The sequence below is a fragment of the Perissodus microlepis genome, chromosome 3 (assembly GCF_051167445.1).
Source record: "Perissodus microlepis isolate ML-2025 ecotype Zambia chromosome 3, ASM5116744v1, whole genome shotgun sequence".
Taxonomy (NCBI): domain Eukaryota; kingdom Metazoa; phylum Chordata; class Actinopteri; order Cichliformes; family Cichlidae; genus Perissodus; species Perissodus microlepis.
In genome coordinates, this window is record NC_140463.1 from 45280506 (window position 1) to 45307309 (window position 26804).

Here is a 26804-nt window from a genome sequence, read left to right on the forward strand (position 1 = left end):
GGTTGGCCTGCAGCCAGGCATCTTATTAAGTCAGCCAAGCAAGACAGTACTGCTTTCATCCTATCTGACTAAGAAATCAACCAGACGCTTGCCTCCTGTACTTGCTTCATTTTTTAGAGGCCACCCAGTCTTTTCAGTCATTGTTTTTTAAAAATTCAAGGACATGCAACCTGAAAATAAAACCCAAAATTATGTACGGTCACCACAGAAAATATGGTGATACAGACTGCTTTCTTTCTACATTAAGATGTATCAGGAAAGTCTGTGTCGTACAGTTTGCAGCTTGATTCTCTGAGAGCAGCCACATTCACGAATTGCTGTTGGCAGCTGACTGTGGGTTGGACCCCTTGGCCAATCAAGTCCCCTCTGCCTAAGGACACGCTTGGGATTTTCACTTGCTCCTCGAAATGTAAGCCAGCCTGTCAATCACAACTCCAGGCCCTCCTGTGATCCCTGACCCACTGGTACTCTTGCCATGGCAACACAAATCCCAGTAGACTTTGATGTCAAGAACAGGAGTTCTCAAAAATATGAAAGACAAGCATCTCTGATCCAGTGCAGACACACACGGATTATGCCCTGGATCAAAATGTCTTGGTCATATGAGTAATATATTAATTTATATTATATATATATTATATATATATATATATATTAATCTTTTTTTTATTTTATGAGAAATATCAGAACCATAGTATAACTGTCCCCTAAGCCCAAAATAAATCTATATTCAACTTAAAATAAACATTTCATCTTCAAATCATCCCTCCCAAAAATCTGCTTAAGCTAATTCATACGTGCACGAAGGAGGGGAGGAGAAAAGCTTTGTATTTGCTCTCTTTGGAAGCAAAGTGGCAAGCAATGCTATTATTTGTTCAGGGTAATAGTTTCTCCAAGCAGCTTCAAGCAGAACTCAGCATAAAAATCAGCAGCAGTGCAGATGGAGTTCCTCTGCGGTTGCATATGCTTGAAATAAGGAATATGAGAGATTAGTTTCAATAGTGGCCACTCATTTGTCACATTTATGCAGTTGTATTGACTGACCAGCGGTGCTTTCAAATATAAGTATGGATTAAAAACATTCCCTCAAAGAGTGTTTGAGCCTCAATACAAAAGTGACAAAAAACAAGGGAGAAAATTACACACGATATAATTTGGGATGGGAATTATTACGAATTTAGCAGTTCCAATATTGATGTCATTTATGGATTTGATTCCACTAAGCAGCATATCAAAGGCATTAGATTCAGGTGACCCTGAATCCTCCCTTAGTTATGCTGCAATAGGTGTAGGCTGCTGGAGCATTCCCATGATGCACTGAGTATTTTTTCAGTTACCTTTCTCACTCACTCTGTGTTAATAGACCTCTCTGCATTGAATCACACTTGTTATTAATCTCTCGCTCTCTTCCACAGCATGTCTTTTGTCCCGTCTTCCTTCTCTCACCCCAACCAGTCGCAGCAGATGGCTGCCCCTCCATGAGCCTGGTTCTGCTAAAAGCTTCTTCCTGTTAAAAGGAAGTTTTTCCTTCCCACTGTCGCCAAAGTGCTTGCTCATATGGAGTAATGTGATTGTTGGGGGGGTTTTTCTATGTATTATTGTGAGGTCGCCTTGAGGTGACTGTTGTTGTGGTTTGATGCTGTATAAATAGAATAGAATTGATTTACATTTATGCAAATGAATTGCATGCTGTGTGGTTAAATATTTGTATGTTGAAGGTCGGAGCGAGGGTGGTTCAGAGGGTTGGTTAGTTCATCTTGTATTATGAAGCGCCTTGAGGCGACTTTTGTTGTGATTTGGCGCTATATAAATAAAATTGAATTGAATTGAATTGAATTGAATTAACCGGAAGCTTGCCGGTTCAATCCCCGGCTCTGTCTCTCTTGGTCATCGTGTCCTTGGGCAAGACACTTCACCTACCACCTACTGGAGATGGCCAGAGGGGCCGATGGCGCGATATGGCAGCCTCGCTTCTGTCAGTCTGCCCCAGGGCAGCTGTGGCTGCAACTGCAGCTTGCCTCCACCAGTGTGTGAATGTGAGAGTGAATGAATAGTGGAATTGTAAAGCACTTTGAGGGTCTCGAAAAGTGCTATATAAATGCAATCCATTACTATTATTTCAGCTCTTTGCTGTGGTCAGTGTTGGGATCATTACTCAAAATGTAAGTAATGTATTGCACAAATTACACAGAAAACGTTTCTTAATAATAATGCAATACATTACTCAATTACTCTCAGGAGAAAGTAATTTGTTTTACACTTTACTCATTGCTTTACTTTTGCGTTTCTCCATAACATGATCATTGTCTCATAATTACCATTTAACACCACAAACCTAAAGGCTAAAATTCCTAGTTACCCTGCTAGTGTATTAAATGCTTTATTCTTATTTTGTTCATGTAGAAGTTACCCGTTGGGTCAAAGATATTATGATGCCACTTGCCACAAACCTGCCACCTGCAGCCTGAAATACAACTGTGCCTCTCTCTCTCTCTCCCTCTCTCTCTGACAAGTTATAAATGAGTGTGAGGAAAAGTAAACTGATGCGATTAGAGGCCTGGTTCTGCATTGCTTTGATGTAAAAAAAAATGATGTATGTCACTGGTGTCAGAATAATCCCACGTATAACCATGCAATCAAAACCATGTGTAACCACAGTCTGCATGAAGGTATGGACATAAGCATTCAGGAAACAAAGACTGCAGGTGAAAGCACTGCTAAGGTCGGCCACACTGCTAGTTAATGCTAACTAATGTGATACGGGGTGTGGTTGCTGTTTGCAGTGTTATAGCTTGTGGAAAGTGATCTATATTGATTATAGATGAGTGTAATTAATAGTTTCAAATAGCTTTAACCTAATCTGTTTGATTATGCTCAGATCAGATTTTTTCCCGTTTAAACAGCTAGTTTATTAGTCACAACAAACATTATTAGTACAAAACAAACTAGAATTTCCACCAAAAGTCCACCTTAGTGACTTGAAGTAGTGCAGATAAAGCCTCGCCTTGTCATCATGTTGAGGTTTTAGGCAGCTGCTTGTAAATCTAATCTCAGCTACCTAAAACTTAGCTCTAATTTCACTAACTAAAAAGTTCTCTAAATAACTGTCTAAATGTCTCTCTCTCCACCATGTCTTTTTGCAGGTCATCCTTATCCTAACCAAGTACTACCACGCTGACTCCACCAAGGTCCTGGAAAGCTCACTGTGGCGGTAAGCTGATCGTTTAGACACCATGTGTGCTCTTGCTGGATGTCTTTATGTCATGTCTGGCCCCACTGTCGTGCAGACCTTTCATCACCAAATCGCTTCCCTTGAACAGGAAGGTCAGCACTGGTCTAGTTATCTCTCCGCTGTGCCTCTTCAAGGAGACAAGGGTGAGACAAGGGTGAAACAGAGCGCTAGGGCGGACAAAACATCAGCAGGCAGCTACAACTAAAGTGGTGGACCGGAGAGTGGCGCTGTGAGGCCAGAGCGGGCATCTGTTTGGGCAGATAGCATATCAGCATGGCACAGGGCAGGATGGCTGGCAACAGCAGTGCCAGGGAAAGGGGTCAAGTCTGGCTGGCACTGCTTCCTCTATTTAGCAAAGCACTTGCTCACCAAAAACCCTTCTCACTTCTCTCACATTTGAACAGTGGAAAATAAAATGTATCCATTCCACACCACTTGACAACAAGTACATCTTGTTTGCAGACATAAATTCCCATAGAATATTAACCTTCAACTAAATTTACTTCCTCTCCCACAGCTTTCTGAGTGCTGAAATGGAACTGAGCCTGACCTTGTAGATAATGGGGTAGAGGGACTTAATTATATTCAAATTTCCTAATAAAAACTTAGAACACAGACAAAATATTAGCTAAAATTAGACATCTAGAAGATATTCATATAGAGCAAAATGTGTCTGATGATTGTACTTAATTCATGCCATTCACCTCACCGAGGACTCCATGACTTCAAAGCTTCAGCCTCTCATTAGCTCTGACTGTTTGTCCCCCTGGAGGACTGATATGAATAATGTACATATTTTTCCCCTTCCCCTGTTGATGATTTAATTGTTGCACTGTATGAATAATGCTGGGGACTCTCTACTGGACAGCTCATTCAAGAAAGAAAAAATCCTCCAAATCACTGCCAGTTTAGATCCAGTTCACACTGAATTTAGAGAGAGGAGAAGCTGGCCTCCTGCCTGCTGCCATCACTGTCCAAAAACAGGAATTTCCATGAAGTTAGCAGGATCCATACAGCTATCTGACCGTGTCTTGTTAGGCATTATCTGTGGGGTGTAACTCAAATCCTTTGTAGCTGTTAGTTTGGGATGGTGCATAGACAACCACATTTCTACGGCCTATAGGCTTTGAAGTCCCAAGGCTGTAGGATCAAATGAGAAAGATGGGGGAGGATGAATGGGTTTGCCGTCTTACCCTGTCAGGTGGTGTTCATCTAGAAGCCAGGTTTCACACGGGGGTAAAGTTAACAACAGTGAGAGGAGAAAAGAATTTCCAGGACAGATGAGTTAATGAACTGAGGTCGTATTATCGCCTGAGTAGGCTTTTCTTGTGACTATAAGGAAAATATACTGGTACCTAGTGGAACACTTTCACTTAATATTTATGACTGACCCAACAATCTTGGATATAAATTAGTCAGTATGATTCATGTGTACTCTTAAAAAAAGGACCAAAGTTAGCATTAAGATTCTGCTGTATTTACTAGTAACAGTGATTAATTATCCTATGATGGCCTTGAATGCTTGACCCCGACACTTCACACACTAACCATTTTCATTTAGGAATAACTGTTTGACTGTCAGAAAAAGCAGTTTAACAAAATGACCTAAACTCAAGCGCTGCTTACTGACTTTTTGAGATGCTTTTAATTGGATTTGGGGGGCAGCTGACAAAAATCAAGAATGACATCCACATTCAATCCTGTTGCACAGAAAGGCAGACATTTTAATTATGGAGATGTCTGGTGTGATGGAACTTGAAGTCAAGTCTTTGATCCACGAAAGTGGTTTGACAGTGGACACAAAGCTAGATTTGTGCCCATTGTATTCAACTTGCTACTGTTTTTGTTACTGATCGGTTAATTTTAGTCACCAAAACTACTTGGTTAGGTGTATATCAGAGTGACAAGGCATTGTGTGACAGACCTGGGACTTGTTCTCCAGGTAAACAAAGTGGTGTATAAGATGCCCGAATTACTATATTGCCTTAATATGTGCTTGCATAATGACAATAAAGCCCCTTGAATCTTGAATTGAAAACATATGTTCAAATGTTTCTGTGAGACTAGACTGGTACACTGAATGCTAAATGAATCCGTGAGTAACCGTGACTTACCAAAACAAAGGCATAAACATGTCGTGATGTGGTTACCTTGGAGAAAACATGGGAAAGACCTCTAAGCCATTGGCTAACTGTACACATTGAGCTGCCTTGCAGTTTTTCTCTAACAGTCAAGACTGTTTTCTTTTAATCAAACAGATAAATAAGTGGTAATCTTGTAGTTTAACAAAATCCTTATTTTTCTTTGTCTTATTCTTTATATTTATCTTTATATTTATTCTGGAAGACACTGGAGGATTTCTACATGTCTGTCTTTCATTTTGGTATGACTGGCTCAAGGACCCATGCTATAACATGGCTGATAAAACAGCTCCAAACATCTTGACTCATGAGAATGGCTCTTTGTGAAGGGAGAAGGGAAAAGTGGCAACAGACCTGAATCTTTTACTTGTGTTTCCACAAGTCCACGTGTTAAAATAGAATATTTACTTGTACAAAGATTGCTCAGATTCATCCGTGTAAGGCAACGCGAATACCTCTTGGCAACAGGTTGTCTTTCCCTGATTCACTGTCTTTTCATTTTGTTTAGGCCTCGGCCAATAATTGCTTATGTATCAGCAGTAATGTCATAATATTTTTCCATTCTCCAGAGTTGCAGTCAGAGTTTTGTACTACTGTGGGTTAGGTGTTTTAGCTCTAAGCAACTAAGGTCTAAATGTGATGTCTGAACATGTGTTTTGAATGTCCACCTTCAAGCCTGTAGATAAAACCAGTTTTCTTTGTCTCCTGCTCGCTGCTCTAATCTCCCTCCAAGAACTCTGAAGCTTTGTTTGTCTTTGTAGTCTTGACACACTTTGACTTTTTGAAAACATGCTTGGTGTTACATACAAAAACTAGCTGAAACATTGCTGAAAGGGTAACATAATATCTAAATCCTGCTCATTCTGGCTCTTTTAAAATACTTAAAGTAGCCAGTTAAACGAAAATATGTATTATTATTAGATTCCATTACCTTTAAAGCTACTTTTGGCTGCTGCTTAATTTGACAAAGTCTTGCCACAGCACATCACAGTGTTGCGTGCTTGATTTGGCAGGGGTTTTTTTTGGGTTCTTTTACACTGGATGTCCTTCCTGTTGTAACCCTAAAAGAATTTGTGTTTGGATCGTTGCTCATAACGCAAATGTGGAAACCACAACACTATGGAGTCAGGCGCAAATCAAAATGTTTAGTGCTTTAATTTCAAGATCTGAACATGAATTAAATAGCTAGCTACTGGAAGCACCGATGACCCTATATAATGTAAAAAATTCTACTCCATCACTCAGCTTTTAATATTTTTCAGTCCTGGTCTCTAAAGCGTTTGACAATGGCGGACGCTGGAGAGAATGCAAGGCAATACATAAACCCACGATATATTCCCACTCAGTCTTGCTCAAGGACACCAAAACAGGATATGTAAGGTCTTCTACCATGTATTATTTATTTATTTATTTATTACATCAGGTAGAGCTTCAGAGCAAACAGAAAGAAAGGCGCTTGGAGATTAGGTAAAGATGTGAGGATTTTGCCAGTGCATTACCAAACAACGTGATGACTGCAGGCTGACAGAACTCATCTTAGTTCTGTGTTGCTCTGAGTGGAGCCATGAAATACTCAGTAAACCTTTTTGATCCTCACACTGAAGGAGCAGATGTGCACTTCACTTTTTTGGCTTTGAATGCAAGTGTTTCTTATTTTTAGATGATACGTAGAACTTCACATGTTGGGCAGAGTCTGTCCTCTGTTTGTGATCTGGTGGCGAGTATGTGTTACAATGTGATATTTTGGTCAGATTATGAGTGAATTCATGTTTATACAAAAACAAATAAAAGGAGGATACATACTACAATTGCTCTTGTTGCACACTGGTTCAAACACTGGCTGTTTAAAGCTTCACCTCTTAGAGCTACTGCTTATGGGACTGCAGCTCACACTAGTCAAATGCAAGCATTTTACCCTCAGTTTTGCTTTAAAATATATTTAGCCCCAACTAAACTTTTACTACTTTATTTCCTAAAATAAATATTTAATTGCACTTTAAAAACCCATGTTGATCACATTTTCACTTTCTCATCCATTACTCTAAAATGATCTAACCCAGGATACCAATATGTAATCCATGTCCTCCTATGCTCATCACACACTCCCATAAACACGGTTTTGGTGTTAGAGTGGAGGGGGTATTTATAATTCATGCCATCTTCACACATCTTTTGAAGAGGCGAAGAGGGCTGGTAGCCATCGTGCTGGGGGGCTTCACTGTTTCATTATGGATGAATAGATCGTCTGACAGCCTGGCACTTCTATGTACAGTACATCAAGCACACCATGGTTTCACAAACACAACTGCTGACAGTATGTGCATCATGTACTGCTCAGTTGTCAGATATGCACAACTGTCTTATCAACTATTACCACAGAGCCAGTTTTAATAGATGATGTTCAATTTCAAATTAATAAATAAATAAATATGGAAAACATCAGTTCAGCCAAAATATTATTATTTTTTGTGTAATATTATATATGTGTATGGATTTCTTTGTTTCTCTTTTTATTCATTTTCACTTCTAAGAGTACATTATAATGTATGTGGTTTCCAGTACTCTTTAAAGAAAAGTAAGAGGAGTTAATAAACAACCTTATAGTAAACTACCTTACTAACCTTTGCAAATGATCAGTTAGCTGTTTTACAGCTAGTGTTACAAAAATTTTAAGATAAAAGACAAATGGAGATTAGCCTATAATTAGCTTCACAGCTACAGTGATGGCTTTTTAAGTAATAGTTTAATTACTGACACCTTGAAGGCCTGTGATAGATAATGGAGATAGATTCATCATGAAGGTAAGATAAAAGATAAGATTAAAACATTAACAAATTTTATTTGAAATGAAATTCATGATGTCATGGACAGAGGGCGATGGATTCTTTGACCACATTTTAACACAATATTGGGGAGTGAAAAGGAAGTAGAAGAATGCATGAGGAATGCAGACGAAGTGTATTGCTGCCAGTTCTTAAGAACAAGAGTGATGTGCAGTGGTGTTGTAAGTAAAAGAGGGATAACAATGATGAGCCATATGATGAAGCTATGAGAAAGCAAGGTTAAGAAGAGTAGTGACAATCAGTGAGCAGCATTATAGCTTCATGCACTACAGAACAATACAGATGCAATGTTTTTGGTTTAAGTTGTTAAGCTGTTGATGGAGACACCTAGAGGACAGCAACACTGTCTTGAGGTGTGCGGTAGCAATGATTCAAGGTGGGAGTGCGATTACACCTCTGAGCCGCTTCCTGCTTGCAGTGGTGATTGGCAGATAAACAGATGAGGTCAGGCTGAAGTCTCTGTGGACTATGAGGTTCATAGATGACATTGTAAATTGTAGCGAGGTGGCAGCGCTGAAGATATTAAGATTTCCACTAGGAGTGAACATGATGGAGAAGATTATAAAAGAGTATATCAGAAGGACAGCTCAGGGTGACCAGTTTAGAGACAAAGTTAGTGAAGCAAATTATTGAATTTAAACAGGTACCTTGTGACTCACAGTAAAGTCAAGATGGGCTGAAGCCATCTTTTTTATACACTCCGTCAATGCCCTGGAATAAGCAGGGAAAGTCTTGCAAGAATTGGAAATCCTACAGGTGCTGAAGCATCTGCTCGTATTGTTGGATATGCAAGCAGGTGGTTTTAAAGTTGTGGCTGATCAAAGCAGTGAACAGTAACATAGAGAGGCAAGTAGAGAGTACAGAGGCAGTGAAACCAGCGATAAATCCATACTGCTACAGCTGATTGTGTATCTTTGTTTTAATTTGACTCAGTGTTTTGAAGTTGTTGCTTTGAGGCTTTTTTAGTCCAGGGGTAGCATCACAGCTCTAGCTCACTTCCCACTTTGATGCCTCCTTAATCAGTTTGTTTCAGAAGCGGAGTGTGTGTGCAACCTTACACACGCGCACAGTCATTCCACCATTACAAATGTGTTGATGATTAGCTCTCCCTGGGGTCCAGATCACATTTCCCCAAACTAAACCATGAGAGAGCCACAAAGTAGAAACACACGCTTTTGGGCTTAATCAAGACAGCATGTTTCATTTCCCTTGTCCTTCTCTTTCCTTCTTCATCTCATCCTCCCCTCACTTCAACTTTATTTATTTTAGATTAATTCAGAACATTTTATTTCTTTCCCTTCTGTCTCTTTGTTCTCTCTGTGTTTCTGCCTCCGTCCAGATGGTCAGGGGTGGTGTAAATACTTAATCGAGGCTAGAGCATCGTCTTCCCTTCATCCCTACACACTTCACCTCCACCATCTCATCACCTCCCTCTTTCATGAATATTTCACAGCCTGGAGAGAAAGACAAAGAGAGGGAGAGAAGGAAAAAGACAGAGGTCTGCTGGTTACTTAAGATGGTAAGCAGACAGTCTGTTCTCTAAACACAAGTGGTTCGGACCAGAAAACAGCTCTCTGGGGTCTTACCAATGTCCTGAGAGGATCTAGATCTGTATAAAACTTATTGAAACATTAAGATAAACAAAGAAATCTTAAACCATACTAAAGATTTAGAAACATTCTGATTAAATTACTTGATGAAAGAGTGTAAAGAAGGTATGGCACAACATAGAAAAGCCATCTCTATAGGACAAGACTCGACTCCCATCTGCATCTAAAGGACAAAGGTCACTTTTTCGAGGATGCCAATGTTCACATTTTGGACAGAGAAGACAGATGGTTTGAAAGAGGAGTGAAAGAAGGCATCTATGTCCACTGTGAACAACCATCTTTGAACAGAAGTGGTGGCTTACGACACCAACTGTCTGCCATCTAAAATCAAGTTTTGAGATCCCTTCCCAGACGCTTTAACTCAGTTCTTGGGTCATTTGACCTCAGTAGATCACATGATAGGGTGGGGCTAGTCTTAATAAAAATATTAAATGCGACTCTTGCTGTACTGTTGGAATTTGCACCACTGAAACAGGCTGAACCGATTAAAGCAATTATTTGGAAGATTTTTGAAACCCAAACACAAAATACACTCATGACAGCAGCTAGCAATGTGGGATAGGAAAGCAATGAGAAAGTAAGCACTGATTGCACTGTGTTCTGTTTTTACTCAGCACATAATGATTTCTGCAACATTTCACAAGTGCAACACTTACAAATGAATCTCACTGAAATACTCTGAAAATCAGTGTTGGGACTAACGCGTTATTAAGTAACGTGTTACAGTAACTACGTTATTATTGTGGTAACGAGCACGGTAACTAGTTATTATGCCAAAACCAGGAACGCGTTACTCGTTACTGGGATTTAGATAGGCTCGTTATTCGTTACTTCGTGTGGTGGCTATCGCGGAGCTTCCACAGATTCAATAACATTAGCAAGTGGTGGAAGCCAGCAGGTGGATGAAGGAAAAGGGAGGCAAGAGGAGAGACCCGAAGCAGCCGCCGGTCCGAGTATCAGGTGAACTGAACTTCAGGTAAGAAGTTATAACCTGTAGTGTATCTGAGTCACATATAAATCAAGTTTAGGTGGAGTTTATTTTCGTTATGCTGACTTTTTCGTACTGCGTGCTAGCTAGCATGACGGAGTTTCTATACAGCTGGGTGGGTGCTATGTTACTGATGTTGAACTTTATTTTGTTCATATGGTTCATTATTAGAGTTGCCAACTGTCCCGTAAAAAACAGAATCGTCTCGTATTCAGAGAAAATATTACGGGTTTCGTATTGAGGTGAAAAGGAACAGTTTGTCCCGGACTTCAGCTACAATGAAAAAGACACAAAGCTGGATTTATTCTGTGTTTACGCTGCACAGCTGCCTCTTCTTCTCTCATTCTCTCACCCTCCCTCTCCTGTTTCTACTTCAATCATGAAACTGATCAATGATCAGCTGATCGGCTTTTCTCTCTTGTTTGTTTATCGCCCACTTTGCGCCAGAAAGAGGAAACCAGCGGATGTCGCGCTAAACAACAGCAGCACGTTTAAGCTTGATCAGCTGTTGTTAGAATTTATTTAATATTACTTTCTACTATCAGCTGATGTTTGCTGGAGCCACAGCTGTAAACCTGCTGGTCATGATATCGGTTTGGATATGTGGTGAGAGGGAAACATGCAGATGAAACCAGGAGATGTCCTTACTGAATCATCAGAGCTGTGATGGAGAAACAGGTTTACCTTTTAGTTAACATGAATGAGTTGAAGGGAAGTTATGAACTGTTTCTGAGAGACAAATAACACCAGGATCCTTTTTTTACGTAGCTGACAGCTGGTAACTGTGCAGGGGCGAGTCTAGCAAAGTGTTGCCAGGGGGCAGGTAGGGCATTAACAGGGAGAGGGGGGCACAAGGAAATACTTTTCTTTCTTATTCTCATTTAAAATGTCTCGCTTTTAAAAAAATAATTATCTGAGTCTTACAACAAACGATTGATAGATTAATGCATATATACCATCAGAACAGTGTACATCACTGTCACAACAGCGTTTGTTTTCATTCAAAGGCTTTATGATTTTTGCTATAATGGTGTGCCGGTCTCTAGTCAGATTCCCCGGGACGATTTTTTTTTTGTCCCAGTCCAGCCCTGTAAGCAGCTCATCTTCAGTCTGGTGTTACCTGCATCTTCCTATTCAGAAGGCAGAATTTCCGAGTTCTGAGTACAATCGAAAGCACCACGACTGCAGTTTTTGTGTTGGATGTAAAAAGCAGGCTAGAATCATGCGGCGGTCAACGACGGTCCAGGCGTGGGATTTCTCTCATGGAAGTGTTCACATTATTTTTTCCTTTCTATTGGTAGGTGGCACAGTGCACTTGTGGCAAGTAAGCAAGCTAGAAGACTGGCAGTCTTGCTGGGTATCCAGTTACGGAAGCAACACATTAACAAGAGAATTCTGAGTAAAACCAAAGTTACTTTCCCTAGTAACTAGTTACTCTGAAAGTAACGAGTAACTTGAAGTAACTGAGTTACTTTTGATAGAAGTAACTAGTAATGTAACTAAGTTACTAATTTAAAGTAACTTACCCAACACTGCTGAAAATGGATAGACAGTATATTCTAGGAACTCATTCTTGTTTTAGACATACTCATGTGTGACCCCCTCATTCATTCGACCTGTAATTTTTTTTAATGCTCTTCTGATATGAAACCAAAACACAAACCATTACCAAAAGGCACCAATCACTGCTAACTTTCTTCTCCAAAGTTAGCAGTGATTTTCCTCTAAAAAGTGAACATATAAGCATTTGTTTTGCATATGAAACATCATCAGACAAATTATAATTGTAAGAGTAAGTAATATTAAGCACTTTAAACAAAAGGTCATACTCTTTCTACCATTTATAGAAATTTGTTGGCAATAAGCAACAAATACACTGTAAAATAACATTTAAAGTTTGGGGTGCGATGCTTACAAAACAAGCAGAATATGGACGCGGGGCTTAGTAGATGGTCCTGCAACGTGGCCATGTATAGTACATTATATCATACTGTCTTTGTTAGTGGGAAATAAATAAATATACATCATGCAGTTTTTGGTGCTTTATATTGTAAGTGGATTAACACTTTGAGAAAAAATATTAATGCATAGAGAGAAAAACCCACCAATCATATGACCCCCTATAAGCAAGCACTTTGGCGATAGTGGGAAAGGAAAAACTCCCTCTTAACAGAAAGAAACCTCCGGCAGAACCAGGCTCAGGGAGGGGCGGCCATCTGCTTCGACCAGTTGAGGTGAAAGAAGGAAGACAGGATTAAACACATGCTGTGGAAGAGAACCAGAGATTAATAACAAGTATGATTCAATGCAGAGGTCTACATCATGATACAGTTTTGTCAGTTTTATTATGTTTATGTAAGATCTGAGTTTCCTAGCCCTGCAAGATGTCACCTGACATTAAAAAATGAAATATAATTGCAGAATGTAAAACTTTTAACAAGACATGGATTTCAAAGTATTTGTTGGTTTTGTTGTTATTGTTTTGTTTTACTGATATCAGAGGTAAATGTGATTAGTTTGTGGAGAGCACATTGTTCTGTTTATGAACTTTAATTTTAACCACCATTATGTGACTAAACATGCAGAGTAAAACAAAAACTTGACTGAGCCAAAGTAAATGTGCACATGTGAACTATTGCTAGCAAAGCTGTGTAAGCAACAAGGATTTCTTACCAAGCATTACACATCCAGGGATGGAGCAGTCATCCATCCCTGGGGGCGATCGTGGCTCAAGAGTTGGGAGTTCACTTTGTAATTTGAAGGTTGCCGGTTCGAGCCCCGGCTTGGACAGTCTCGGTCGTTGTGTCCTTGGGCAAGACACTTCACCCGTTGCCTACTGGTGGTGGTCAGAGGGCCTGGTGGCGCCAGTGTCCGGCAGCCTCGCCTCTGTCAGTGCGCCCCAGGGTGGCTGTGGCTACAATGTAGCTTGCCATCATCAGTGCGTGAATGGGTGGATGACTGGTTGTGTAAAGCGCTTTGGGGTCCTTAGGGACTAGAAAAGCGCTGTATAAATACAGGCCATTTACCATCCCAGCTTTGTGATTTCCCCAAAAATCACAATAACAAGTAAGCTTTTCTCAAAGTGTTAATCCACTTTTTCAAGTTAAAAAAAAGATGATTCTTTTCACTGAATACAAAAAACACTACAAATGGAGTAATTAAACGACAATAAGATTAGCAATAGCACTTTGCATAAAGTTGAAAGTCTATGACGTTTTGCAGAAACATGCAATTTTTTGTTCACAAATGGTTTTTGGAATTTTGATTAATTAGTTGTTTTTTTTTAACTATTTCTGTTTTGTTTTTCATTGTCTGATTGTAACATCTACTCTAATAAGTATCACTTTATAAAGAAATAAAAAATACTACTGAGCAGAACTGATTTTAATTTATTGGTGCAGTGCCAACACTTTCAGTTTCTCATGTGGCCCTTTGGGAAAATTAACTGCCCACGCCTCTATTACATGTATGTTATGCACATGTTTCCACATCTTTTTGGCATATGTATGGGTAGCAGTCAGATCATTTTCACACTGCTGCAGCTGAGCAGGGCCATGAGCCCAACCATCTGGAAAACGTTTCCCATTTCCTCAAACATTCTTCCTGCAATGAATACATGTCCACAACTGCACACAGCTGGAAGCGAGCAGGAGAGAGGGAAAACGTGAGAGTTCATAGCCAGAGAGTTCAAGGCTGTCATACAATCATTCTTTCTTTGTCACCGCTATCTGCCTTCCATTTGTTACCTTTCTGATAAAAGGACACTCTGAATTCTGGACCACATACGGTAGAATAATGCACATCAAACCTGTTTAACCTTTTGCATTTGGTGCTCAAAATATAGATAGCTTTGTCTACTTTTTATTCTCTTTATTAAGTAACTGTCCTATCTTTTTAACGTACCTGTCTTGGTTCGGACATTACAGGGAAAAAAAGTATTCAGTCACTTAAAACGCAAATCTAGGGGCTGCTGTTAAAGAAAAGTACATGCAAGCAGGGTGTGTCAGGGTAAAGCCAAAGTTTCAGTTGAAAAATATTTTGTTTTGCATGATCAGCAGGGTGGGGAGAAGTTAGCTGGAAATTATCTGGAAGTACACACTCTTGTTTAAACATGTACACACACAAACAAAGTCTAAGATGTATACAGCAGAAAACAGAAACTGATCCTTTAGTTTGTACCTGGAGCAGGTTTGCTCTCTCAGCTGACGACAGACACAGTGACACCGCAATGAAAAACAATCACACAGCCTACAAGTTTGGTATTTTTTCCCCGCCAAAACTGCTTCTGGAATGAAATGACAGGTGTGTGTGTGAATGTGTGTGATAATGGCTGGCGGTTTGCTCTAATCTAATAAAAGCAGTTGATGTATTTGGATGGGTTTTGATTGTGTAACTATAAAGATGAAACTCCCCATTTGGCCAATGGTAGTCAGTGCTAAGTAGCTTTGAGTGTTATAAACCAACACCTTGTACCATAATTACTGTACAATACAAGGGTGCGTGAATGATTTGGTTAAGTGGGAATGAAGGTGAAGAAAGTTGGGACTTTAGAGGAAGGACTGTGGTCTTGAATGTTTCATTTATTATGGAGAATCCAGATTTCCTGTTGACACAGCACTGTTCTACTTTTATTGGCATAAAAAGACAACATAAGGTCCAAAATAATATTTCCTATTGAAGCTCAAAAAATGGTTCAAGAAATATGTTTTTGCTTACAAGCTACTTTAAACAAGTGTGTGTCATTCTATGCACTTGTGTTTACTCAGTTATGAAACACGTGACTGACAGGGGTATTCGCTAGGATTGCTGCAAGCTGTGAAATAAGACTGTCATCATAAAGGTTTTCATGTTTTAGTACCTTTTTTTAAAAGAAGAAAAAGAAAGCGCGTGTGACAGAACAAGGATTCATTTAAAAGCTGCAGGACAGTTGCTCTCCAGGGCTGGAGTTGGACACCCCTGCCCTAATACATCAAGTAGTCCATTTGTAGCCAAATTAGACGATACTAAAGGCACTGTAAGAGAGACTTGGTACTCAAAAAGTCTTCTTCTTATTCCAGCTGCTCCATTTAGGGGTCACCACAGCAAGTGGTCTGCCTTTTCCTCACCCTATCACCAGTCCTCTTCTGTCACACAAACTCTCTGCTTGTCCTGCTTCACTACATGGACCTCTTGAGGTCTTCCTGTTATCCTCCTGCCTGTCAGCTCCCTCTTCAACCTGATCTCTCTAACTTTGTTTCCAAACCGCTCACCATGAGCTGTCCCTCTGATATACTCATTGTCCGTTCTGGTCAGTCCCTGTGAAAATCTTAATATCTTTAAGGTTCTCACTGACAAATGTCAGTGAGTTACTCCACCTCTGTCTTTTTGTCAGCAAACCATACATCATGGCAGGTCTCAGTACCATCTTGTAAACTTCCTTTTCACTCCTGCTGGTATCCTTCTCTCACAATTCACCCCTGACGTTCACCTCAATCCCCTCCACCCTGCCTGCACTCCTCTCTTGTGCACTCTCCATAGTTTTGGATGTTTTAACCCAAGTATTTAAACTCATCTACCTTCACTAGCTCTACTCACTCCATGTTCACCTTTCCACATGCTTCCCTCTCATTGACAAACTTACTGACTTTCATTTCTCTTCTCTTCAGTGCATATCTCCACCTCTCAGAGTGTTCATTTTATACCTGCTTCAAGCTAAGCTAAAAGGACAGGAGTTAGGAGTTAATCAAATTGTTTTAATACCAACAGGAATGCTCAAAAAAACAACAGCCTATTCTCAGTACCAGAGCATCCAATACTGTTGGTGCAACAGTGCTGTCAGCATCTCAGAGAGACACACAAGATGGCTTTTATTATAGTTGTGATACACCAGGTTATGGCAACAGCAGGCTCTACCTCAGAACCTCTTAAATATAGAGATGGTTATTGAGGACATTTAAATACACTAGCTAGCTAAAGAAGTCAGTTTTCAACGTGCAGGGTTATAACTGTACAGAGACATATTGTAACCCATACCCCGATCTTTTCCTAATTTGAATCAATAAGTTCAACTTAGCTGTTTTAGGTTTCTAAACCAAAGAAAAAAATAAAAATGAAATTAAAGTCAGCAAAACAAAACACAGTACAAAACAAAAGCTTCCTACCTGGCCGAGAAACTTAAGCTAGCACCCTCCTCACCCTTATCTTAATACTGACTTCAGGTTTGGGGTTTGTTTTAAGAGAAGTTGTAAATTTTCACTATAACCACAACACTGAGCTTTAAGATTTCTGGTAATAAATAAAGTAATAAATACTCAGTATTAATATCCTTTTGTCGTAATTATTTTCTCTGGAATCATAAGAGCATCAATTTATGTACAGAAGGCAGTGGACCCTGGGCACCTGTAACAAATCTCTAAAGCTGAAGCTGAGAACAAAGAAGAGAAGTTGAAGACTGTGTCCTCACAAAGCCTGACATTCCACAGGAGGTACCATTCTTTCACCAGGCACACACACACACACACACACACACACACTGTCACACCAGAGTGGGCGAACTCTTTTATCTGAATAGCCTTGGCATTCCCCATCTCTCCATCATCAGTAGCAGTTTAGTGGTCACACAGAGCTCTTCATAAAGTTTATTTATGACCTAGCCATCATCAGAACAATGAGCCTTTCAATAACAAGGCACGGATAATTACCATAAAACAATGGACATTACTGCCTTAATGATGTTGTTAAGATATGCGCACTGCAACCATTGCATGAGCTTCCGATGTGAAGTTGTGGGCCTGACCGAGGATGCAGGCAGGAGGGTTAGGCACTTTTTCTAAGCATGCATGATGAAGTGAAATGGTGAATGGTGGTTCTGTGAAGTATGAGAAGAGTGCTGAGTCAAGAAATTACATAACATCTTTAGAGGGCACCTGATTTATTCAAATAAAGGAAGTGTTTCAAGTGTTTGATTCTGTTCGTCTGGACGTAGCATTTTCAGTGAGAGAAACATTTCATCACTCATCCAAGTGACTTCTTCAGTCTCAGCTGACTGCAGGTTTCGCCAATCTTATAAACAGTACATCGCATAATGACTGAAACCAGCCCACTGAAGGAACAATGAGCTGGGAGGTCAGTTCCTTGATCATCAATATGCAAATTCTCATGACCATTGATCAACAACCACTGATCAAAGCTTTTTCTGTTCCAACCATCCATGCGCTTCCGCTCGTCCATTTCAGAGCTATTTGCTAACTAGCGAACAAGTTGCTAAACTAACAGCTGCTGGAACTTATAGCTGGCCGGTTATCAGCTGACTAAGGTACTCACCTGTGAAAAACAATGATGGCTGAGGAAGTTAAGGAAATTAAAAAGTCGCTTGACTCCCTTCAAATTGCTTGACAGTGACCAAGAGGAATATAAAATGGATGTTGTGGCCAACAGCTTTAAATAATTCTTTCTCGTTGTTGACCAAATTTAGCAAGAAAAATCAGTGATCCTGGGCTAACAGAGGTGAATCTGGATACTTTGATAGGTAGAAATGTTTTCTCAGTGTTCCTCGTGGCTATGAATGAAAAGGAAATTTTCAAATCTGATAATAAGAAATCTTAAGATTGTAATGATATTTGTATGTCTATGCTTAAAAAAGGTCATTGAGGGCATTAAAAAAACCTTTACAAACATTTTTAATCTATTATTTCAAGCCTATGTATTTCCTGACAAAATGAAAACAGTAAAAATTATACCACAGCTCAAATCTGGCAACAGACACCACTTTACAAACTACAAGCATGTTTCTTTAATACTTCAGTTTTCAAAAACCCTTGAAAACCTGTTTTGCAAAAGTATGCCAGTAGTATAGGATTAACTCTAAATCACTATTATCATTATTAGACTCAATAGATTACATCACAAACTCAATAGATAAAAACAAACAACGAGAAAAAAACCCAAAAATGTGGTAGACTGTTTGATCCAATAGATCATTATGTATTAATTAAAAAAAATTAAAATAACATCAACTCGACATACGTGTTAACAGTATTAAAACTGATACTGTGTAATATTTTCTGCTCTGCTGAATTTTGAACAATTTAAATTTGAACAAAACTAATGTTATATGAAAATAGCAAATTAAATTCACATGGAAACAATGTTTAAAAATGTATTTATTTATTCATGTTTTGATAAAAACATGGAGTTGTAAGAATATGATAATATTGTTATTTTACATAAACATAGGTTCTACATATTCTTTGTCATGATTGTATATTTATTGTTGTTCATGTTTATATTTATAAGTAAGCTGGATAAATAATACATGATGACTTATGAGCAAGGGGTGGGATTAAATAAGTGTGACTCCTTTTTACATATGGAGACAGTTTTTGTGTTTATGTGTGGACGAGGAATACAGAGTTCGTCACGTGCCTTTTTTCACGTCACGCTGTGCGCCACGTTATTGTTTACATGAGATGAATTGCAGAATGGCAGATATAGACTAAATACTGTTAATCTTACTATCTTCAGGTTTTACACGCTTACATACACACACGCAGTTACTGTCCCTCCATTCCAAGGCAGAGGCGTCACGGTGTGATTATTACGTGTAGTTGTTTTTTCCTGTGTAATAATATTCAACATTGCTATCAATACATTTTTCAAAAAATGCCTCTCTGTGCAACATGGGTTCAAAAACATTTGAACAGGGGAAACAAATTGTGGCAGGATCAGCCTGATGTTATTTGTATCCCACGGTAACTTTCCTGAATAAAGAGCTAACATCTCCAAAATGTCAGGAGTAGTTAGTCATTACAATAAGTGTTTATGAACTAAAAATCAAGAATGTGGGATACTGTTTGGAGAGCCCAGCGCGTGCTCCCGACTCAGGGGAAACTAATTCTGTTGCGCAGATACCTACCTTGGCACTTGTGCAGGTGGAGCCAAAGCGAAGATACGCTTCATCATATTTTCTAGTCTTTGGCTTGGAAGGGAGTTGGTTTGGAACCATATTTGGCTTTTGTGGGGGAGCCCCGTCAAAAACCTGTCCATTGTGCTAGCAGTGTCCAAGCACTCTTTTTTTTCTTTTCATACCGCGCCCCCCCCTGCAATGGCCCCACACTTTGCGAACCTCTGTTCTAGCACAACCCTGTGTGGTTCATTGCACACATCTGCACAAACAGCATGCTAACGCTAAGCTAGCCAAGGACCCAGAATGATGCTAAAGCTGAGTGAATCCTGATCCCAGCCCAGCATTCAGACCCTGAACTTCAACAGGTAACAAATTGACTTCTACCTTTTCTTCACTCTGAAGTCTCGCTGTGTGGGCTTTGTGCTCCTACCTAAATGCTAAGAAAGTGCGTGTATGTGTGCGATATGGATTTGTGTTGGTGTGTGGGGCTGTAGCATATAGGGTTATATTGCGAGATGGTAATTATGAGACAATACTTTTCAGCCCATCTTCCACAGAAATGCAAAAGTAATATAACGAGGAGTAAAACAAACAGCTTTGCTCTTCTTCTGGGTGTAATTAAGTAACATTCTGAATTGCTTTTACGGACAGTGTTCTGTGTAGTATGTGTATTGTAATGTGTAATGTAATATGTATTAATTGTTTTGTAACAATGTCCCCAACATTGATTACAACCAAGAGGCAAAATACCAGCATGCAATTAATGGTGGTGAGTCTCAAAGTGGATCCAATGAGAACCCGATAAGAATTCATGTGATGTTGAAAATGGTCTAAGAATCACAAAATTATAATCAATTCTAATCCCTAGTTAGATGTCGGCTTATTTTCCTTTTCAACTTCATAATTAAAAACTTAAAATCTGCAATAACAGTTTTGTTTTGGGATTTTTGGCTAATTGGAGGTAGCAAAATAAAGTTTATTTGCATAACGGGTTCTGTAGTTTAATTCAGGGTTTTTTTGTGAAAAATGTTTTGCTATTCAAAGTTACAACTTGCCATTAGATTCGAACTGTACAGAAGGTTTTTAAAATGTCTGTAAAGTTTTACAGCAAGTCATCTCGGGCCCTTGGAACATGCTCTGAGGTTCTTGGAGCAGTAAATGTAGCTTCTGTTCCTGAAGACAGTTAGCATGCTGGGCATCTCTCTGTGAAAGTGCTTCAGGGGAAAAGCATTATTACGTAATCTGAGCCAACATTTGTCTGTGCCAAAGAGGTGGCCTTCTTTAGACAGTGCAGCTGTAAAACCTTCCCTAAACTCTGTGGATAGTTCTGATCCAGAGCTTCTGAGCAGGCGAAAGGATACAGGAATGTGTCCAAGCAAAGGGGGCTGATCCACTAAGTAATCTGGCAAGGGCCATAACAGTCACGTGTTCTTTTTAGGTAAAGACCTGCTGATGAGGGCCGGTTGAAGGTGGAGGACAGAGGGACAAAAGTTTCATTTACCCATGAACACTTTGAGGCAGTGGGCCTTCTATGTGAGATCCATAGCTGGCTTCAGAGATTAACAGATTGGCGGCCAATTTTACATTTGGCCAGGAACAGAGTGAAAGAGAGAGCAATCAGTGGAAACAAATGTGGGGTGTTACTATTGTTACAGAACTTTGTAAGGGCTGTTAGGGTGCTGAAATGACCAGCAGGATACTTTACGATGTGATGAATCTCATCATGCTTCATCAAACAGTCTTATACTTGTTTTTTTTATTCTGATTTTTTCTATGTGTCTCTTTGGATTTAATTAAGGTATTTAGGTACATTTGAAATAAAATGTGTAAAATTATCCCTTTTTGTTAATTTTAAAAGGCTTGGATCTCTTGGATCCTTTTTGTGTTCCCTTTTCCCACCAAGCTTTATTCGGAAAAATGTCATTTAAAAAAAAACACACATACATATCGAAATTAAATAATAATGGATTGGATTTATATAGCGCTTTTCAAGGCACCCAAAGCGCTTTACAATGCTACTATTTATTCACTCTCATATTCACACACTGGTGGAGGCAGCTACAGTTGTAGCCACAGCTGGGGCAGATTGACAGAAGCGAGGCGGCCATATCGCGCCATCAGTAAAGTGTCTTGCCCAAGGACACAACGACCAGGACAGAGAGCCCGGGAATCGAACCGGTGATCTTTCAGTTACAAATGCGCTTCCCAACCCCCTGAACCACAGTCGCCAGTTAAACTTCCAAGTACAAATAAAGTGGCAGGAAAGAGTTCATTAGTTGTTTACACTAAGAAACAAAAAGGGCTGCACATGAAGGCTGGTGAGTCTAAAGCAAACAGGAGAAGACAGCTCGGGAAGCTGAGTGAGTTGTGATAAAAAACATAAAAAATAGGGATAACACAGACTAAATAAACACAATCCTAACCCAGAATGGGTATTACAAGCTAAAATGAACTTAATATAATTGACAAATTGAAGGAAGTAAAAACACAGAAATGTTATACAAAGGTTATAAATAAATTAAAGAAAATGTAATATAGTTAAATAACATTATAAGTACTGATGGGAAAGAAGAACCGGTTCCCAGTGGGTATGGACATTGGTTTTATTTTTATTGCACAAAAAGGACTAGAGTGCGAAGTAGGAAGGATCATAGGGAAGGATCATAGCGTGATTAGCTTATCCAGAGCAGAAACAACTGTATTGTGCTGCTAAAACAAGCAGCATAATGCTGTCTGTGCAAGCAGCTGCACAGACAGCATCATGCTAAGGTAGGCAAGTGGTAGCAAATCGATGAGCAGTCAGGTTGCAGCCTCCGTTTCTACCTGTTCATGTTTCTAATGTAGAAATCAAATCAAATCACTTTTATTGTCATATCACATTGCTGGTACACTGGTACAACACCTGTGAGTGAAATTCTTGTGTGCAAGCTTCACAAGCAAGGGTGGTGTAATAGAGAATAGAGATTCGTGTTGGTGTGTGAGACCGTAACCTCAAGTTTGTATTGTGAAATTGTAATTATGAGGTCATTTTGCAGAGAAAGACATAAATGTAATGTAACCAGTAGTGTAAAAATGTGTTCTCCTGGGAGTAATTAAGTAGTGTACTGCATTATTTTAAAGAAAAGTAATATGTCTAATAGGGCTGCCACGATTAGTCGACTAGTCACGATTACGTCGACTATCAAAATCGTCGACGACTGATTTAATAGTCGACGCGTCGTTTGAAGCTTTGTAAGATCACAAAAGACGCATGAATAAGTAGTAGGATTTAAGAGTGTAATAACGGACTGAAACAGAAGATGGCAGCACTACATGTACAAGGATGCCAGCTGCCGTTAAACCCCGAAGAAGAAGAAGTAGCTCTGTCCCAGAATTCATAGCGCAGCCCAGCTCAGTTTCCAACAATGGCGGCAGCTAGTTAGTTTTAATATTACTCTTTTTATTCTTTCTGGGTCACAAAATAAACGTTTAACATATGTTCAGGCGAGAATGTAGCTGTGTAAACCTCAAATATCTGCTCAGTTTATCAAGGCACCACATATTTTCAAAAGCGCTCCGACGTTTTCGGAGACGTCTGTTACCCACTAGCTCGATAGCTAGCCGGGGGCAAGGCTCACTAGAGCCCTGAGAACACCGGACTCCCGGCAAATCGTTTTCAAACCCACCGCCGTCTTTCGCTACTCAGGTTAAACATATATAAGTCACTTAGATAACTTAAAATGTTATTGTTTGTCTTTTTTTAGTATTTTATTTGTTCCTGAGTAAATCGGTTTGGCTGAGATTAAAGTTATAGTTTTTACACAGCTGAATAAACGTCAAGCAGACAACTGATTATCAGAAGTGTGAGATGCTCGAGAATATACTCCGGTGTCCCGTTATATTTTAGATAGCAAGGAGTTTATTAAAGTTCACCGAAACAATCTGCAAATTTCATTAAAATTTAATAAACTATCATCTTGTCTTTATTTTTAGTTAGCACATACCTGAAACACTTAAAGCTGTAAGCTAATGATAGTTATATAAGAGCAGATGCTGCTGGTGCAGTAAGTTGTACGTTTTACGTCCAAGGGATGATGATCTGATTAGTCGACTAATCACTAAAATAATCGGTGACTAGTCGACTATCAAAATAATCGTTTGTGGCAGCCCTAATGTCTAATAATTACTTTTGTTCAGTAATGACCCCAGCACTGATCACAAGAGAAGGGAAGGGAAATACCTCCAACATGCACAAACATGTGACCACACAGCATGCACTCTAATCCTAGGCAAGCAGAATATGTGATTTTTGGTTTTTATTCAAATTTTCTCACAAGTCTTGGCAGTTGAATAAAGGAAATAGTCATTCTGACAACACACATTAAAACGTACTCACATTTTTCATATGTCTGCAAAATATAGGGCTGGGATTAGCACCAGTACCTATGACTTAGACCTCAAAAACCTTTTGTTTCAAAACCTTACGATAGGTAACCTCTTTTAGTGGTATTTGATTCTAGTGAGCACATAATGGTCTGTATATTGACCTTTTAAGGTTTTGCAGTTTGTGTTATTATTTTAATACATATTCACTGCCTTCTACATTAATATATGGTATATTATGCAGTCGATTCTGTGACATTAATGTAAAATAAGAAAAAAACGTAATCCTTGTGCAGTGAACTGCACTAAGAGAGCCGTGGCACTGATAAAACCTTTAATTAATTCTACATAACAGTAGCTGAATACATCTGAGTAGCAAAATGCTTTTTTAGAATATCTGCAGCTTGGAGATGGAGTTTTACTTATCATACCTTGTGCAACTTGGGATTCTGCAGGAAGTGTGCTGGGATATTGAATTATAAAGTGAGAAGCTGAAAACCCAAGGCTTTGGCATAGAGAGAGAAAGAATTATTGAGTGAAAAAGTTAAAAAAAAAATGCTCAGAGAGGTGTGAGGGCGGCGAAGGGACCGGTCTGGTGCATGAGGGCTTTGATAGTGGCAGGAGGAGGGCGGTGTGGTCAGAGATGCTTTCCTTCTCCTCCTACTGACCCCTTGGGGCCCACTTGTCAGTCTCCTTGACACACACACTCTGCCATGCTCACACATGCTACCATATAGCTGGATTTGAAAGCAGGGTGAAAAGCTAAGCAAGACTCAATAAAACACGAACACATACAGTATATGGCCTGTATTCAAGATGGCTGCTCAAGTTGCCAGCATCCTCCCACTCTACTCACATACACACTACAGGCTGTGAGGTCTGGGCATAGCGCCTGGAGAGGGTGGCTGACTGGACCAGAGGCTGAAATTAGCCAAACGCTGACTACACAGACTTTGTTTCCCAGGAGCCTGAGTTGATAGCTGCCACCCCCTTTACAAACACTCTCCGCTGTCTTTGTAGTAGACAAAGTGCCTGGTCATTGCTGTCCCCATGACTACTACAGTAACTCTGAAAAACAACAACAACAACATCAGCAGTTCTCCGGCATCCCATGTTTAATACTTTCATTTAAATGCCGTCAGCTGTGTAAATACAGAGTGCGAAATCAAAATTGCATCTGACAAGAGATTTAATTATATTTGACTGCTGGGCCATGTTTTTTATTCTTCTTTTGGCCAGACAATCTAAGCAACTTATGATTGCTGCTTATGTTCATTCACCTCACCTGCCGTTTTTCCTGGGCAAATTAACCACATGAGTTTGACTCATACCCTGAGAATGTGAAAAGCTCACCAGGGAGAAAAAAAAGCACACTACCTTACATAAAATGACTAAGATAACTTAACAAGATTTTGCACTGAAGGGAGTGAGCTTTTAATCTAGCTGGAGCTTCTTAGCAGCTTTTCTCATTGGCACCCAAGCGGGGGAAGAGTTTTGAATGGTTAAATGGTGTTTTAATTAAAGCTGCATTTGGCCCAGCTTACGGCGTGAGATGGTCTCCTCATCCTCCCACTGTGATTTTCCCTTCTGTTCTTATGCCGACCACGACACTTTGCAGAAAATATTCCTCTTAATAGCAAATTTTTCCAATTGTCACAAAACTGACAGATATACTAGTTTGCAGAGTTATGCTTTTATGCACCTAAGCGTCTTTTAGCAATATAGCATGTGTTCATATGAATGGGCATCAACATACTGCGGTCCACTGTTAGCCACTGTTACAGTTTCAATGATATACATGTATGTCAGATTTTCCACATTTGGTCATTCTAGGGTAATTCTATATGCTTCCATTTTTTAAGTTTTTACATTAGATATAGAAAAGAACATAAACACATATTTTGAACTAATAATTAACATTTTATTATATTTCACTAGTTTATTTCATCTCCTTCTGTTGTGATTACACAGAAGTGGTACATTATACTGAAAAACTGTTTCTCACTTTGTAAAGTTATCCTATGATCAGACATTTTTGGTGGGTTGCACTTGCTACTAATTAGTAAGTAAGTAAAACTGTGACCATAATGACAATGATATTAAAATGTTTTAAATATTACCGTAATGAGTAGAAAAGCCAAGTACAAAGCCTAACTAATTTGAAAACAACAATACATGCCCAATCTTCATCTACTTGATGAGGATCTAGATCAGGAATGTCAAATTCATTTTATACTGTGGGCCACATACAGCCAACTTTGACCTTAACTGGACCAGCAAAACCCCTCTTTCTGTTAGTGTAAGAAAAAGTTTAACTACACATGGAATAAGCATAAGGAAAAAGAAGTCCTTTTTTAACAACACAGTTTTTCTGCATAATAAAGAGATGCTGCTGTAGTTAATAGATGAAATCAGTCAGCATGACTCTTTGAGTTTAAATTTGTCACGACCAGGCTGGCTGATGTTTTTGAGGAGCAGACCCAAAAGCAGAAATCATAAGGGACAGAACTGAAGTTAAACAAAAAGCGAGCCTTTTATTCTGGCTGTTAGAAAAACGTAGAAACAAAATGGCAATGGCGAAAACTAAATTAGAACCTAAACTGGATGGCTAGCCAAGCTAGACTTGGAAAACTCTACATACAAACGTTAAACATAAACATGAACATGAGAAAACCGAGACTTGACATGGCATGAATTCCAGGAATCATGTTCCTGGAATTCATGTCATGTCAAGCATTCATGTC

At 39.4% G+C, this 26804-nt stretch overlaps 1 protein-coding gene across 3 annotated transcripts in view; it reads left to right on the forward strand.

Annotated features, from left to right (window-relative positions):
* Positions 1 to 26804, forward strand: part of sorcs2 (sortilin-related VPS10 domain containing receptor 2) — a 355461-nt gene that overhangs the window by 85009 nt on the left and 243648 nt on the right. For all 3 annotated transcript variants that reach the window (XM_084924623.1, XM_084924624.1, XM_084924625.1), the window contains exon 2: positions 3144 to 3211. In XM_084924623.1, coding sequence (XP_084780749.1) covers positions 3144 to 3211 — 68 coding nt within the window. The remainder of the gene's footprint in view (positions 1 to 3143; positions 3212 to 26804) is intronic.